We start from the raw sequence: 18,401 nt of genomic DNA on the forward strand, positions 1-18,401 counted from the left end.
ATACTTATAGGGATAAGTATAGGGCCCGTGCTTGTCTTTGCTAGAGGGGGCTCCTGGATAAGGAAATTCTATCAGATGGGTAACTGCTCTAGAATCCAACTACTTGGAGAATTTCCTGGGGCACCAAGAAGGGAAGGGACTTGCCCAGGGTTCCATAGCCAGTGTGGGTCAGAGGCCTGACCTGAACCAAGGTCTTCCAGTGTCTGTGGCCAATTCTCTAGTCACTACCCTTGAAGGCTTCTTCAGTTGAGGGTGTCAGATGGAAAGTCCTCCTTCCCACCAGCTGTGGGAAGTGACTATACGTAAATAGGCCGCTCTCACTTACCTCCGCCATGACCATGTCTTGGCACTTCTTAATAAACTTCCCTTCGGCCTTGACAATTGTTTGCAGGAATTTGATGTACTGGACATTCCGGCCATGTGTTTCGATACAATGAACAAAGTGCTGGACGACTCGCTCATTGATCTCACTGCAAAGCTGGAAGTTATTCATGAAAATGTGCTGCATCGTCACTGCCTCCAGGATCTGACACAGGAAGGAAAATCTGTTTAAGAAAACTGAATAACGAGGATGTGGAAGTATTCAGGAAGTGCAAGAATAATGATATGTATGGCTCACGAGAAAGACCTGTGATTTCATTAGCTTGGGAAGTTGCTGGGGCAGTAAGAGATGGTTGCCATCACATCCGATGATGACTTGGTTTTAAATAAGCCCTACGGCACATACAAGTTAAGTGACTTAGTAGTAGAGACATATAGGCTAGACCCAGACCTGGGACATTATCAATATAGCAACTCCCAGGTGAATAAACTCCCTCTACCTATACAAAGCAGCCCTTTCCCTGCAAGGTGGTAATCAAGAGAGAAAAGGGCCTAGCATTAAGGAGGCTCAGGAAAGGTGGGGTTTGAAGACCGAGGAGCCAGAAGATACAGCAGAGGAAGGATGGCATTTCAGGCACAGGGCACAGCCAGTTAAAGTTCAGAGAGTGGGGAGACGGAGTCACACACTGGAAGGGGTGGGCACCTTTAGAGTGGGATGTTTGCGGGGAGGAAACTTTGGAACTGAGAATTGGGTTTGAATAATAATAGACAGGGGCTCAGAATGACTGTAATAGGGAGGGTACAACAGGGTGGGAGTTTGTTAATCACTGAGAAATGAATTCAGGTAGGTTATTGGTATCCACTATGCCAAATTGCCTCTAAAGGATTTATGACTTTGTAAATAAATCCCAAGGTACACACAGGGTACCTATCTGGACCCTAAGAAGAACAACATTTTATAAGACAAGTCATCCTTCCTGCCTTGTGCCCTTTTTCTCTGAGGCTCAGGCAGTCAATGATCCTTACCCCAGGATTCAGAAAGAGGTTTATATGCTTGTGGAGGAGTGCTTGGTTCTGCTGATTACCAGCGCAGAAGTTCTGTAAAAACTCATGAGCCAGCTTCATGATCTCCTGCATCCGGGTGTCTTCAGCCTAGGTGGAATAATGAGGAAGAGGCCGGGTTAACAGGGTGCACAACTATGGGACACAATACTGACCAGCACTGTAGAACACCTGCAATACTATGGTATCTCTTTCACTAGCTACTCGTATGATGGAGTCGCTTCAGTATTTACTAGGTGTGAGGCATGAAGACACTGCATATGACCTCTGTCGAGTCACTATCTAAGCCTCAATTCATTCACCTGTAAAATAAGGGCAGTGGGCTACATGCTCTCTAAGTAACCTTCTGGCTCTGTAACTCCATAAATAATAGATTTCAAAGGCCTTTACGAATTAAGCCCTTTGAACAAACTGAAAACTATGATACTTAAATGGTGTGATGCAGACAAGCCACTCTGAGGCATCCTTTGGTCCAGAGGAAACACATTATTTTTAGGAACAAAGAGATGCAGAATGGGCAAACAGATCAAATGGCAAGCCTCAGAGCTGGGAAGATCAGCGTTTAAGTCCTAACTCTCAAACATACTTTCTCATGAAGATCGTATGGGTCAGTCACTCAAAACCTCAGTGTCCCAAGCAATCATTTAAGGCTTAAAGGAGTTAATTTTCACACCCAGGAGACCTCCGCACCAAAAACCACAGGTCTGGTTCCTAGAAATAAATAATTTAGGGATAAAACAAGTGATATCCCAATGAAAAGGTTTTGACCTTTTAATTACTGATTACAAATTGGGCAACAACAGAGAAAGTGATTGCTAATAAAAAAATTCTTCCCCAATTAAAATCCATTCATTCATGTGGATTATTGATATAAGTCCACCTGAGCTCCTGGAAAGCAAACCATCATCATTTTCCCCATTACTGAAAATATACTGTCATGCTCCCATCTCTTAGGTTTGCCTTTCAAATTGTCTACTGCCAGACCAACTACCTGCATAGACCTGCACCAGTTTCACAGAATCTCACAGCGGGAAGGCATCTCAGAAGCCATCTCGATCCAACCTGTACCTGAAAAAGAAACCTTTCTACACTGTATCTGAAAAGGGGGGTGTTCAGCCTCTACCTGGAGACCAAGAATGAGGGGAAACCTACTTCTAGCAAGGCAATCCATCCCACATTTGTCTATCTCTAGTTAAGAAGTTTAACCTAGCTATCATGCCCAAATATGCCCTTTATCGACTTCTACCCATGTATTCTAGGTCTGCCTTGGAGGGTAATTGAAACAGCTAAATCTCTGCCATCATGGTTCACATTTCTGCAGAGATTTCACCAAATTCTGAACAAGTAAAGAGGGATTTGATAGGGAAAGTACTGATCTACAAAGCAAAATACAATCTCACCATATTCAGAAAGGACTTTTTTGTTCCCAAAGCACTTTTACAGACCCTGCCCTAAAGAATTCTCAAAACCATCCTTTGAGGGAGACAAAGCAGAGGACTTGTGTTTGCTTTATGGAAGAATTTTAGCTATGTGTTTTGACAATAGAAAAAGGGCAGTGGAAGTTTTAAACAATTTTTAAAGTCTAAGCATGACTTGGCAAGGCCAATTATTGAGGGGAATGGCAGCATATTTTCTGAATTTCTTTGTAAACTCAGCTCTTAGTACAGTTCCTAGAATATAATAAGCACTTAGGAAATGCTTGTTGACTGACAACTTCACCATGAGAAATCTAGAGTGTCTCTTAACAAAGACACTTAACTGTGGCTCATGGCCATAATTTTAAATGCTTCTATACAGTTTTATTCTTCTCTAAAAAATTCCACTAGACTGTGAATTAATTGAATATCTTTTCTTTATGAAAAGGAATCTAAAAAGGTAACCTTCGATGAAGAACTGTGAATGACTTAACTATTCTCAGCAATACAATGATCCAAGACAATCCCAAAGGACTAATGATGAAGCATACTATCCACCTCCAGAAAAAGAACTGATATTGGTTGAACACAGACTGAAGCAGGCTATTTTTCACTTTCTTTTTTTCATTTTTTTCTTTTATTCAATTTTTCTTAGACAAAATGACTAATATGGAAATGTTTTATATAATTGCACATGTAAAACCTATATCTGAATGCTTACCAACTCAGGGAGAGAGAAAAGGAAGAACAGAATTTGAAACTCAAAACTTTAAATAAAAATGCTTATTAAAATTTTAAAAAATAATTGTAAAATAATACAAGTTTTAAAAAAAGGTAACAATATTAAGGATAACCTATCACTGAGATTACTCATCATCAAAAAAATCCTAGACCAGGTGTTCTTAACCTAGGATCCCCAGATAAGAGTTCAGTGAGTCTGTTAACTTGGATGGGAAAAATTCAATCTTTACTTTTACTTACTTTTGCTTACCTTGTAATACTATTTTTAAAAAATTTAATCCATTTAAAAACAGGATTCTAAGAAGGGGTCCATAGGCATCCCCAGACTGCCTAAGGTGTTCCTGACACAAAAAAGGATAAGTATCCTCTTCCTAATACAAGTCTCACATGATTCTGAGGTGTTAAGGAACCTTGGAACACTGGAGAATTTGTCAGAAAAAAAAAAGAAACTTTGGATCTTAGACTTAAAGTTCCCACCAAATCCATTCTCTTCCAAATGGTTTTTTAAATCAAATTTGCATAAAAGTTTCCATCCCTTGAGAAAATGCTCAAGTTCTGGACTACAGCTTTGGTCAGCAGTCAACCAATCAATAAGAATTTATAAAGCACCCACTATGTGGCAAGCCTTATGCTTAGCAGTGGGGATATGAAGCCAAGAATTTTAAAAGGACCTTAAAGCTCTACCGGGGGAGACTGCATGTGCCCATAGCTGGGTTCTAATTAGTGCAAAATGATGAATTTCCTGGAAGTAGTCACAAGCATTTGAATTCACACTATCTTAAGTTCTAATTCTGTAAAACATGCTGACTGATTCCAGCCCAATAGAAATATGCTGTGCAAATTAGAATATGAGGCCACTTCACGGGATCTATTATTTGCACTAATCAGGAGCTAGCTGTACCCAAGTATATACAGAATAAATGCATACTGAATAAATGCAAAATAAATCCAAGGTAATTAGGCAGGGAGGGCAGTAGCAGTTGGGGGAGATGGCAGAATCAATTCATCAACAAGCTCTTAATAAGCTTTTACAATATACCAACTGTGCTAAATGCTGAGGATACAAAGAAAAAGCAACACCAGGGCTTAGGAAAAGCTTTATAGACAAAGCAGAGTTTGTTTTATAAAGCAAGGCACTCTATGAGGTAGAGGTGAAAAAGAGCAGTGTGTGGGGAGAAAAGTAACGTACAGGGAGTCCCAAAAGTCTCAGTGCAGATGAAAGCTTTAGTAGTCAGTCAATAAACACCTTTGAAGCTCCTACTATGTGCCAGGCACTGTGCTCAATACTGAGGATACAAAAAAAAATAAAAGGCACAAGACAGTAACTGCTCTCAAGAAGCTCACAGTCTAATGGGGGAGATAAGATGTAAACAACTATGCACAAACATACTGGATAAAGTGGAAATAACAGAGGGAAGCTGCGTGATTAAGCTTTCCTGTATGAAGTGAGGTTTGATCCGGGGCATGAAGGAAGCCAGGAGGTGGATTCTGGGACACCCTGTTTAATGAGGCTGGAAAGATGGGTTAGCAACAAGCGACCTCCCATAGTTCCCATAGGTACATGAAGTAAGCTTTGGATTCTGCTCCAAAGGCTGAGCTGCAGCTATTGTCTTGCATAGACTAACCCTAGTTTCAAGCTATTTATGCATTCAGTCTGTTGAGATACTGTAACCTGATCAAGTACAAACTTTTAAAACTGTGACTTTTTGTTGAACGCTCCTACAAATGCTCATTATACTTTGATTCTTTCAAAGATCCATGGTTTCACTGGTGTGGGGACTCCCCTCCACTGATGCAGATCACAACCCCTCCATGCTTCATGGGTTGCCATGGCTGAAAAATCCAGCTCTTTCTAGGTAGAAATAAATAGCAATGTGGCTGATGATCCTCTCTGTGCCCTCAGCTAGGACAGGCCTCTGACTCTGGCCCACATTCTTGGTTAAGACTGACCAAAGTTTGTGTTCCATTGATACAATCTTTGATGACCAAGCACAACTCTTACACCACAGGAAGGAAGCATCTGGCCAAGAATGCTCTACCTACTGTCCATAAGTCATTTCAGTGGTTCACAGACTACATCTAAAAGATGACATTTTCCATTTCCAGGCAACTCAACTTCTGGTGTGTTTAGCTGAGAAGAAAGGTTCTTGGCCTGAAGCGTCATCCAACGGGTCTGAAAACCAAGTTTATTAACGTGTTTCTTCAAAGGCTCCTGAGTGACTAATTGCTCCCCCGACCCCACACATTTTCCTCATCCTCCATTTTAGTAAGCTCTTTCTTGTTTGTGCACAAAAGTTCCAAACCTTCGCAATCTCTGCATTCACAAGAGTTTGGGGAAAGGGGGAAATCAAGGGATAATAAGGCAACACTGATTCTGTGGGAGATGTCTCTGCTGTGTGGCCAACTTACCTTTTCATAGGGGATCTGTAAGAGCTCCAGGACAACGGCGTGGGCTCCCATGTTTCGCAACAGCCGCTGTTGTTGCTTTCTGCTCTTCCTGACAGAGGCACTCTCTTGGACACACAGTTTGCTAAGTCTAATTAAAATCTGGTAGAAAACAATAGGTCTGCTTAAGTGGTCTTCCCAGAAGTCCTAGAGTTCTCTGAATAGAAATTGTATTAAGAAGAGAAGGGAGAGAGGAAAGAAACAAAACAAAAAAGAAAAGAAGGGGAGGTGGGGGGGGGGACAAAGGTGGCAAAATTGGCAAAAACAGGTGGGAAGTACCTTCACTGCTTACACCCCTACTGAACAGTAACTAGGTTCCAGAAAGAACAAGACAAGGCTTTGTCTATGAACAGCTGCCTAGATGGTGTCAGCAGAAGTCAAATGTAGTGCTTATTGGTTGCTATAGACAGCTTGATTGGAGGCCCTAGTCCTCAGAATGATGATTTTTTGATATTCAATTCAAAATATTTATACTACAATAATGTGAATGGGAAAAAACAACCATAAAACAACTGAAAATAAATCTGGCAAAATTACAAAAACCAAGCCTGGCCTCCAAGGAAAGATGTAAAAAGACACATCCCCTCTCTACTTGCAGAGAGGGGAGAGCCCCTGTATGGAATACTCTATATGATGTCAATTTTTTTGATGCAATGATCAATATTGCTGATTATTTTATTTATCTTCCTCTTGTTCTTTTGTTGTTGTTGTTAAGAAATTTTCTTTGTTCTATTCCCATATGAAAAAATGCTCTAAATCTCTAATGATTAGAGAGATGCAAATTAAAACAATTCTGAGGTACCACCTGACACCTATCAGATTGGCTAAAATGACAAAAAAGGAAAATAATAAATGTTGGAGAAGCTGTGGAAAAATTGGAACACTAATGCATTGTTGGTGGAGCTGTGAACTGATCCAACCATTCTGGAGAGCAATTTGGAATCATGCCCAAAGGGCGATAAAGCTGTGCATACCCTCTGACCCAGCAATACCACTTTTGGGTCTTTTCCCCAAGGAAATCATGGAAAGGGGAAAGGGACCCACATGTACAAAAATATTTATAGCTGCTCTTTACGTGGTAGCAAGGAATTGGAAGTTGAGGGGATGCCCATCAATTGGGGAATGGCTGGATAAGTTGTGGTATATGAATACAATGGAATACTATTGTGCTGTAAGAAATGATGAGCAGGAGGAATTCAGAGAAACCTGGAGGGTCTTACATGAGCTGATGATGAGTGAGATGAGCAGAACCAGAAGAACATTGTACACAGTATCATCAACATTGAGTGTTGATCTACTGTGATGGACTATATTCTTCTCACCAATGCAATGGTACAGAAGAGTTCCAGGGAACTCATGATAGAAGAGGATCTCCAAATGCAGGAAAAAAAAAAGAACTGTGGAATATAGATGCTGAATGAACCATACTATTTCTTTTGTTTTTGGTGCTGATGTTTTTCTATTTTGAGGTTTTTCGTCATTACTCTGATTTTTCTCTTATAACATGACTAATGCAGAAATATGTTTAATTTTATTATGCGTATGTGTGTGTATATATATGTATATATATATGTATGTGTGTGTGTATATATATATATATATATATATATAACCTATATCAGATTACCTGATGTTGAGGGGAGGGGAGAGGGAGAAAAATCTGAAATTGAAAAGCTTGTATAAACAAAAGTTGAGAACTATCTTTAAATGTAACAGGAAAAAAATTAAATACTTTATTAATTAAAAAATAAATTTTCTTTGTTGTGGAAAGGAATATGTGAAAAATTCAGGCAATATGAAAACAAAAACATGCATAAAGTGTGTAAAGAGCTGGGTAAATAAAAAACAAAGCAAAAGTCCTTTCTCTCCAGTGTCTAATGGGGTTACAGCACACAGATAAGCAAATGCAAAATCATGTGAAGCTGAAGAGAATGCTACAGCTGTGGGGACTGGGAAATTCTTTCCATTGTAGGCACCTAAGTCTAGAATGAAGTGAACGATTCTAAGGAAAAGGGAAAGATGCGATGTGTATTCCAGTCATAGATAAAAGTCTGTGCAAATGCATGGAGGCAAGAGATGGAAGCCTTATTTGAGAGAACAAACCAATTAAGGGGAGTGTGAATTATGTGAAAGGGAGTAATATGAGACAAGGTTAGAATGGAGGCCTGGATCCAGATTGTGAAGAGTTTGAAATGGCAGGCTGGGGAATCTAATTCCTAGTGGCAAAAGGGAACAGAAAATGTTGGGGAAGATGAACTCTTTGAATACACAGCCATAGATGACAGAACTTGGGAAAGATGCATTATTGTGGAAAATATTGCCATTGCTAAAGCCTTCCCATTTTGGATGGCCCAAAGCTAGGGGTCTTAACCTGAGGTCTATGAACATTTTAAAGAAATATTTTGATAGTAGTATTTCAATATTTTCCTTTGTCTATGTATTATTTAATGCATTTAATAATACCATTCTGAGAAGAGGTCCACAGGCTTTATCAGACTCCCAAAGGGTCCTATGATTTTTTTTTTTTAAAAAAGAATCCATGCCCTAAAGCTAAGAACTGATTTCTAAGGAGAAAGGACCTAAGACGTTCAGGTTGCCAATTGATCTGGTGTAGTTTCCCATGAGAAATAAAAACGAAAAAAGGGAGGGGGCTGGAATCTTACCTCTTTTACCACTCGGTAGTTGTAGCTACTGGTACTTTCATGCTTTTGAGATTTGTTATTCCCTTCCTAGAGACCAAAACATACATAGTTCCTGTTACCTTACAATTCTGATGCTACAGGACACTGTTTAATATCATATGTAAGGGGACTGAGCCACCATAAGGGCTCGAAACCAGTTTTTTAGTAGCAGTGATGGAGACAGATCGGTACCATGTTACTGTGAGATACCAGGCTGTAGCTAGTGGTATGATCTCAGAATATTTAACAGTTATTGTCAGTGAAGTAACTAACCCATCCTGTGACTGGATTCCATGATGTAATCAACAAAACTAATTAATGGATTTAAACAAAGGCTAATATATGGTAAAAGGTAATGATCAGGGGCAAAATTAGAGGACAGTGAGACACTCTCCTTCAGACTGTGGCTGGTTGTATTCTGAACTTGTAGTTAAAAGTTCAGTCCTAAAGAACTGTGGAATCTGAATGCAGATTGAACCATACGGTTTCTACTTTTTTGTTTTGTTTTGTTTTTTCTTTTTTGAGGTTTTTCCCTTTTGTTCTGATTCTTCTTTCATAACATAACTAAGGTAGAAATAGGTTTAATGTGATTATACGTATGTAACCTATATCAGATTGTTTTCTGTTTTGGGGAGGGGGAAGGAAACAGAGGGAGGGAGAAAAATTTGGAATTCAAAATTTTATAAAAACAAATGTGGAAAACTAACTTTACATGTAACTGGAAAACAATAAAATACTTTTAAGATAAAAAAATGAAAAGAAAAAAAAGAAATTAAAGCTTAGCCCTTTGGGGGAGAAATGATTTATCTAGATTATGAGGGAGCACATAGTGTATTAGAAGGAGAAAGGAGTTGCAAAGACCTGGGGTTCAAGTCTACACATCCTAGCTATGTTGTTATTGTTGTTGTTGTCGTCAGTATCTCCAGGCAATTCTCTAAGATGACAAGGTCAAGGCCATTGCTGGTCTTTAACGGTGATAGCAGATTCTGCATTGGGATATTCTTATGACACTGACATGACAAGTCTGCACGACTGATCCAGATTTTCAACATAACTTCCTAGATAATTAAGATTTCCCACCTCTGTTTTCTTGTGTTCATTTTCACCAGATGCTCCATCCATTGGCTCATCAGGTCCTTGCCCTTTGTACACCCAAAGTTCTGACTTTTCCACTATGGACCTCAGTTGGTCTAAGTCTTGTTTGATCTGCTTATAGTTGTCAACATCTTGGCTGGTAACAAGTAGTTGAACCTGACATGAATACAATCCATTAGTTGAATACAACACCCTTTCTGATCGATGGACAATCCCTGCAATGGAAAGAGTTGAGCCCAACCAAAAGCTACCTGTTTGAATGCTTGAAGGACTTCTTGCCTCTGACTGAAGTGCCTAAAGAGAAGCTGAAGCGCCCCAGACACAAGAGGCGGGTAGTCATGCATTGTCAGATGGAGTAAGACTCTGAGAAACGTTCTTCCGCCGTGATCGTCCAAGTCCAAAGGCGTGTTCTCTTCACTACAAATGTGCAGAAGGGGAGAAGAAGATACATTCACTGTCGACTTTCCCTCCTTGCCTATATAGCACCCCATGATGCAAAGGACCCAGAAGCCCTGGGTTTGAGTCTCACGTCTGACACTAACAAGGTGAGTGTTACAGTGGGCAAGGGACTGCAAATCTCTGAATCTATCAATTGGAGATAAGAAGATGTGTCACATCAATGTTTGCCATTATAATTCCATTCTGATGAGCCTGGGTCCCTCTGCTTTGTCATTTTCCTTTAATAACTATGGGATAGCTGAAGTTTCTATCCTTCAGGCTGAAAACTCAGTGACCCACTAGTCAGCACACCCATGTGTATACAACTCTTTCTGTGTCTCTCTACCTCTTCAAATTTGAGAAATGAATTGTATCCTCTCTAATGTGTATGCAAGTATATCAGGGTCACAGAGCCAGTTTATATGAGAATAATCTAATAATAATGGTACTGATAAGATGAACATCATCCCTTTTTTCCTTAAAGCCAATGAAGGTAGAGACAATGGATGATAAAGATTCATGATAATCATCATTTATTTTAGAGAACTATCAGTGACCTGCCTAAGGTTAAACAGCGAGTGACACACAAGCCTGAGCGCTGGGGTCCCAACAGCTTCAAAATACTCTAGCTGATGTGGTGACCAATGAGAACTTTCAATGCTGATGAGGAAGCAGTTATGGACTAGAGATTTCCAGCTTTTGCCTAGTGGTCCTGCCGAGTGGACAAAGCCGATTACATCAAGCAGGCCCCAGCTGCCTGAGCATGCCTTCGTCTTGTCATGCTAACAGATGTAGTCCCCCTCACCTCCATCTTCACCTCTTACTCTGAGAACAGGAATCAAATAAATATTACCATTATTTCTACAAAGTATGTATCACTCATTTACCTCATCCCTCTGCTCATCATCCCTATGACTTCACCCTTTCCTTTCTATTATTTCCCCTAGATGTATCTATGTTAGAAAGGAAAGAGTGGAATAAATGGCTGTTTCCAACTCTCCAACTCTGTAATTCTGTGATGCTTGAGGGCAGAAACTCTCTCTCTTTTGTATTTGTATCTCCCATGCTTAGTATAGTGCCTGCCTGGCACACCATAAGCATTTAATAAATGTTTTTTCATCTATTCATTCATTCATTATTCATTCATTTATTCTATCATTCATTAACTCATCTAGCCACCTTTTCTTTCCACTGGACTTTGCTACCTTGGCTGGTCAGAATTCCAAGGAATAGTATGTAAATTTAGCCTGAAGAAAGTCTGTGTTTCCTTTGACTGTGAGAAATAAAGGCCTAGGGACAGACATGAAAGTTCCCTCCCTTAAACCCCAGAAACATTTGCCACATAATATTGAAAATATACTTTCCTTCCTCCAAAGATTCCCTCAGCTTGTTCCTCAATATGTTCAAAGTCAAGAGCTCCTGGAAAACGAGGAATTTATACATTCATTTCATTTGAGAACATCAGACATATATGACATCAGCATTTGGAAATATTTTGCCAGAAAACAATGAATGAAATTTATCATTAAAAAAAATGTAGATTTAAGTCCTCTGAAGGTGAGGGGATTCATTTTCTAATGGTGTTCCATTCTCACTAAATAAAGTTATCACCACTTTAAGAAAAAAAAAACACAAAACAAATTACGACCACATATCATCCCTGGGTTCCTACCTCCCCACCCCCATTCATTCCAAGTTATAACACAGATAGCTGCCTCACTGAGTGGGTGTTTCCTGGGGATTGAGGGATTCATTAATCTTCAGGAAATACCCCGAGCCCTCAACTGCTAAAGAAGTATTAGGCAGCCAACCAACTCCTTGATGTCCGGAATCACTTGTTCTTACCCCCCAAGCACTTACCAAAAATACCTGTGCCCTTACCCACATGGGAACCAAACATCTTCCAGGATTAGAAACAGCAAGTTATGAAGCAAGCTTTCTCTTAGCCATGTCATTAAATACTTCTGTTGAGAAGAGTTTTATGTGACTGCTGTTGCTTCATATCACTTTCCCCTCAAAATATGGCCCCACTTTAAGAGAAAGCCATCACCATGCCTGGTTTGAGAAAGCCTAGTGCTAAAAAGAAGTTTTCTTTTTTCCCCACGGATGCCTTTTAAGAGCCCATTACCAGGGAAGTGAATACAATTTCCAACACAAGTAGAAGTTCCTCTGAGCAGATCCGGTTTCAGATGATGCTACTACATGGAATATTCCCCCAGTGCAGTAACCCCAAAGAGCAGTGACTACAGATTTGAAGGCAATGACAACGTTTCCTTGCTACCCATTCTGTTTCTGTGGAGGCCAGAAAAATGCCAAAGTGTCTGTGAAGGAACTATGGCTGGTGGGTACAAAGGTCATGGATATGAGCATAAAGGTCACTAAGACCACTGCTATTGGTCATGCTATGGGAGGACAGAGGAAGAGTTTGAATGCTCATGGAAGGCTAAAGAGGAGAGTCCACAGAGAAGTCTAGTCAGGACTGGGGCACTCTGCATTTTCTGCTGATGAAAAGGCCTGGTTTGCATAAACATCAGTTACCAGGAAGCCCCCAGGACTTGTGGCAGAGCTGCTGATTAATGTGAAAGAAACCACTAAAAATAAATGTGCTTTATCTTACTATGTAAAAGCCAAAATTAAAAAAAAAAAGAATGAAGGAAACTTAATCCTCCTCATAATGGAAAATGGGCTTTTCCCTTTGGGCTTGGTCATAGACACATAATGAAAATACTTAGGATCAAGGTTAGAATAGATCTTCAGTAGGAAAAAAAAAAGAAAATGGAATAAGGAAGAGGAGAAAAACAGCAGATTGGTTTTTCATCCTATTTCCAAGTAGAGGTGAAAACATTTTATGTTGAAGAAGCAATAAGGTTCACCACTTCTAAAAAGAAAAAAGGGAAAACCAAGGTAGTGCACCTCTGACTTTCTCTAAGAACAGAAGTCCTCTCTCCATCCCAGACCCCATTCCATCTTTGAAGATCCATTGTTGGAATAACTGACCTGGTACGTTACTTGGCCCCTCCTGATTGCTGCTTCCTGAGGACGTCTCGGAGGTCTGGGAATTGCTTTCATCAAACTCCCGCTTAAATATACACAGGAGGCATGAGATCCTATAATCCAATCTCACATTCAAAATAAACTGGAGATTCAAGTGGAAATGGAAAGAGATTGATTATATTCACATACTGCCTTTTACACGTCACCGTCAGCCCCCTCCCCGCCCCTGCCAATCAGCTGTGGCACTTGATCTGGGCCTGGTTTCAGCCATGCCAGATCCTCTGAAAATTGAGTGAACCAAATATTTAGCTGACTTGTAAACGGTTGGGTTAAAAGAAATGTGTGTGCCTGGACACAGTGTATTAAGCCATTCCATATCACTGTAGCTTTTTGTTAAAATCTAATTGTTCCTTTTTACTTAGAAGGAGATCATGTCAGATTTTTTCAATGTACTGTTCTATTTAGCCAAATTTTTTCTCCTCTTCCTCTTTCTTTAAAAACAATCCTCTGCTATGAAGCATAGCTCTTTGAAGGGGGAAGGATACAAAGTAAAATCTATATCATATAAAAACAAAATATATCAATAAAAAAACTTTTTTTACAATATATATAAATGCATGGAATCTGACTCATCCTTCCTTCTCCCTCCACCCAGTTGTTTCATATATAATCATATCTTCTCACATAGATATCCTTACCCTACTCCTAATTGGTATTCCTCCCTATAATCTCTCCCCTTTCAAGTCTATCCTTTACATAGCTACCAAAATAATCTTCCTAAGGCATAAGACAGATGATGTTACTCTCTCCACTGCTTAGCCTAAAACTCAGTGGGTATTTTACTGCCTATAGGACAGACTATAAATTCCTTAGCCAGGCATTTAAAATCTTGCAGCACCTGAACTTTTAGGCCGATTTCCCATCATTCCTCTGCCCACTCTTTATATTCTAGATGTTTCCTAGTCTCATGACCGTGCAATCACAAAGGCCACCTCACATCTGGACATTCTTCTTTCTTCTTAAAAGTGAAACTCAAAGGCTGTCTCCTCTCTGAATCATTTCTTGATCCTCTGTTGTAGGATCAAAAATTTAGAACTGAAAGCAACCTTAGGGGTCACTTATCATAAGATCACAGCAAGAGAGCTAGAAGGGCCCTCAGAGGACCTTTATTTTAATCCCCTTATTTCAGAGATGACTAATGTAGTCAAGTGACTCGTCCAAGCTCATATGGGCAGTAAATAAAAAAGTTAACATTTGAACTCAGGTCTTTTGGCTCTAAATTCAGAACTTTTCCCACTAGACACTTTTTTTAAAGTGTTCCCTTCCTCATATTTTCCTTGAGCACTTGCTCTGTATTTTTCCTTTATCCTTAACATATTCCACCTTTTCTTATATTTATGTTTACATGTTGTGTTCTTCCCCTGACCCCCACACACCTACTATCAAATCGACTGAAGACAGGGACTAGACTGCTTTTCATTGTAATATCCCTTACTGCTGAGCACAGGGTCTCACACACATCACTTCCATACATAAGGATCTGTGGCTCTGTCAACTGGAGCATTCTCTTCACTGCTGATAATTATAATGTTCTCTCTTATTTATCATACGTTCCTTGAGAGTTGTTGTGGCCAAAAAAATTCGTCACTCTGCAATAGACCCAAATACACTGCTCTTTGAATGAAAGGTATATTGTCCATCACTGTGTCCATACTGAAAAGTCATTGCAACCTGGACTTTCCTAAGTAACTCCATCATCCTATCTCTAAGTAGAGATAACCACCTCATATTTGCCAATGTTTACACCCTTAATTTTGTTCTCATTTTGTTGAGGCACCTAGCATTTCTAGAAAGATGTTAAATAATAGTGGAGAGAGAGGATGTTTTTGCTTTATCCCTTTTTGTACTAGTGTTTCTCCAAAGCAAGAAATACTAGTTCTTTGGTTTTAAGTATATCCTTTTGACCATATTAAATAAAGAAGAGTCATTTTAAGCCTGTGCTTTTTAGGAATTTTAACACAAATTAGTGCTCTGTTTTCTTAAAAGCTTCTTCAGCATCTGCTGTGGTTTTGTTAGAAGTATTCTCTCTTATGTTCCAATTTTTGGCTACTACCAAAAAAAAAAAACACCCCACTTTTTTGGACATAGAACTCCAATGTCTTTGTTCTCTTTGTGATATAGGTCTACTGGTATATACTAGTAGTATAGCTGGGTCAAAGAATAAAGTAGAGTTGAGGAATGTGGGGAGCATGCTTTCTAGAATGGTTGGACCAATCCACAGACCTGCAAGGTGTGCCTGTTCTCCTGAAGCCCTTGATAGTTGTCCTTTTCCTCTTTTGTCATCTTTGCCAGTTTCATGGGTATGAGAAGGAACTTCAAACTTAATTATATTTCTCTAATTATTAGGGATTTAGAGCATTTTTATATAGTTGTACATAATTTAGATTTCTTCCACTGAAAACTACCTATTAATATCCTTTGACCATTTATGTATTAAGGAATGGTTCTTAAGTTTTACAAATGCGAATCAGTTTCTTTTTATCTTAAATATGAGACCTCAATCATAGTAACTTGCTGCAAAGATTTTTTTTTACCTATTTGTCTGCTTCCATTATATATATTTTTTTTTTTGGTGAGGCAATTGGGGTTAAGTGACTTGCCCAGGGTCACACAGCTAGTAAGTGTCAAGTGTCTGAGGCCGGATTTGAACTCAGGTCCTCCTGAATCCAGGGCCTGTGTTTTATCCACTGCACTACCTAGCTGCACCTCCAATTATAATTTCAACTATATTAGATTTGTTTGTGAAAATGGTTTAAATTTTATGTAATCAAAATGATCAATTTTATCACATGTGATCCTCTATCACTTGTTTAGTCATGAACCCTTGTGCTATAAATAAATCTGAAAGGTAATTTCTTTTTTGTTTCTCTAATTTGCTTATAATATCACCTTTTAAATCTAGGTTATATGTCAATTTTGAACTTATCTGGTAATATGGTGTGAGATATTGGTCTAAATCTAATTTCTGCCAGACTGCTAATTCTTAGCATTAAATACACACACGCACGCACGCACGCAGGCACAGACAGAGAGACACACACATTAAATGCTTCCTCCAATACCTGGGGCCTTTGGTTTTATTGAACACTATGCTACTGTATTAATTTCTTTCTTTATGTTATGTACCTAATTTGAAGCACTGATCAATCTATTTTGTTTTTCAGAGCAATGGGAGTTAAGTGACTTGCCCAGGGTCACACAGCTATTAAGTGTGAAATGTCTGAGGCCGGATTTGAAATCAGGTACTCCTGAATCCAGGGCTGGTGCTTTATCCACTGCGCCACCTAGCTGCCCCCCCCCATCAACCTATTTTTTATCCTTCCCACTTTTTTTTTTCATTATTACCCTTAAGATTTTGATTTTTTATTACTTCCATATGTACTTTTTCCATATGTATTTTTATAGCTCTATGAAATATTTCTCTGGTAGTTTGGTATAGCAGTAAATAAGTGAATTAATGTATATAGTATTGTTATGTTTATTGTATTGTTTTTACCTACCCATGACCTACCCATGTTTCTCTAATTATATAGGTCTATTTCTTCAAAGACTGTTTTATTTTTTAATTTTTTTTTAAGTGGGGCAATGATTAAGTGACTTGCCCAGGGTCACACAGCTAGTAAGTGTCAAGTGTTATGAGGCTGGATTTGAACTCAGGTCCTCCTGAATCCAGGGCCAGTGCTTTATCCACAGTGCCACCTGGCTGCCCCCCAAAGAGTGTTTTATAATTAGATTCTTATAGTCCCTGAGTGCTTCTTGGCAGATACACACCAAGATGATTAATAGCCTCTATTGATATTCTGAATGCAATTTCTTTTTCTAGCTCCTCCTACTGGATTTTTTCGGTAACATACAGGAATATTGATTTATTTTATATCTTGGAACTTTGCTCAATTTTTAATTGTTTTGATTAATTTTTTGGTTGATACTTTAGGATTTTCTAAGTAAATCATCATATCATCTTTAAAAAAGAAATACTTTCCTTTTTTGTTGTCAGTGCCTAGGTTTATTCCTTCAATTTCTCTTTCTTATTAATACAGTAGAATTTCTAGAGCTAAGTAGTAGCAGTGACAAACATCCTTGCTTTATTTCTGTTACTGGAAAGGTCTTTAGCTTTTCTCCATTACATATAGTATTTACTATTGTATTTAGATAGATATAATTTACTACATTAAGAAATAGTACATTTATTCCTATGTTTTCTAGAGTTTTAAATAAAAACTAATGCTGGATTTTGTAAAAAGAAATTGTCTCTATTGATAATGTGCTTTCAAAATTTATATCATAAATATGGTTTATTATATTTATACTTTTCCTCATATAGAACCAACCCTTCATTCCTAGTATAAACCCAACTTGATCAAAGAGTATAATCTTTCTAATATGCTATTTCAGCCTATTTGCTGATATTTTATTTAAATTTCTTGCTTAAATTTCATCAGGAATACTGATCTGTATTTTTCTTTCCCCACTCTGTCTTTCCTGGATTTAGGTATCAAGATCATTTTTCTATCACAGAAAAGAGACTGGAAAGGTATCTGCTTTTCTTATTATTGCAAACAGTTTGCAGAATACTAGAATTAAATCTTTTTGAATATATGATAGAATTTATGTGTAAAATCCATCTGGTCCTGGAGTTTTTTCTTCGGCAGTTTATAACTTCTTCTACTTCTTTTTGTGACATTGGGTTATTTCTCCTTTTGTCAAATTTGGTTATTATGTATTTTTGTAAACATTTATCCATTTCCTGTAAGTCTGGTTATCATATAATTGAACAAAAAAGCTTCTTATATATTCTTTTATTATTATAGTGATTTTTAAGTCAAATAATTGTCCATCTGATAAGCAAGAGGACTTGAGTGACAGTGTATACCCAGAGAAGAGATCCAGCATAGAGTAAAAAAAAAGTATCTCCATCTTCTGAAGAGGTCATGACACAGACCACCAAGAGGGAATGACCAGAGGTCTTATCTTGGAGGTAAGTCTGCCATCAGTTTATAATCCCTAGAAAGATTCCTTGGAGGAATTCTCTTACATCAGCTTTGGTTGCTTGTGTTAAGAGACTCTGGGAAAGGGACAGATGATAAGTTTCTTTCTTCTGTATTGGGAAGTAATGGTGTCCTACTGAATGTCAAATGGAGAATCAAAA

The 18,401-nt window shown here is 38.6% G+C and overlaps 1 protein-coding gene across 8 annotated transcripts in view; it reads right to left on the bottom strand.

The window, feature by feature from the left end:
* ITPR1 (inositol 1,4,5-trisphosphate receptor type 1) overlaps positions 1 to 18,401 on the bottom strand; it is a 395,541-nt gene that overhangs the window by 184,132 nt on the left and 193,008 nt on the right. For all 8 annotated transcript variants that reach the window (XM_043977918.1, XM_043977916.1, XM_043977917.1 and 5 more), the window contains 8 exons: positions 13,196 to 13,334; positions 11,563 to 11,617; positions 10,012 to 10,177; positions 9,746 to 9,916; positions 8,648 to 8,713; positions 5,949 to 6,086; positions 1,348 to 1,473; positions 326 to 526 (listed from right to left, as the gene is read on the bottom strand). In XM_043977918.1, coding sequence (XP_043833853.1) covers positions 326 to 526; positions 1,348 to 1,473; positions 5,949 to 6,086; positions 8,648 to 8,713; positions 9,746 to 9,916; positions 10,012 to 10,177; positions 11,563 to 11,617; positions 13,196 to 13,334 — 1,062 coding nt within the window. The remainder of the gene's footprint in view (positions 1 to 325; positions 527 to 1,347; positions 1,474 to 5,948; positions 6,087 to 8,647; positions 8,714 to 9,745; positions 9,917 to 10,011; positions 10,178 to 11,562; positions 11,618 to 13,195; positions 13,335 to 18,401) is intronic.

This window comes from Dromiciops gliroides, chromosome 1 (assembly GCF_019393635.1).
Source record: "Dromiciops gliroides isolate mDroGli1 chromosome 1, mDroGli1.pri, whole genome shotgun sequence".
NCBI lineage: Eukaryota > Metazoa > Chordata > Mammalia > Microbiotheria > Microbiotheriidae > Dromiciops > Dromiciops gliroides.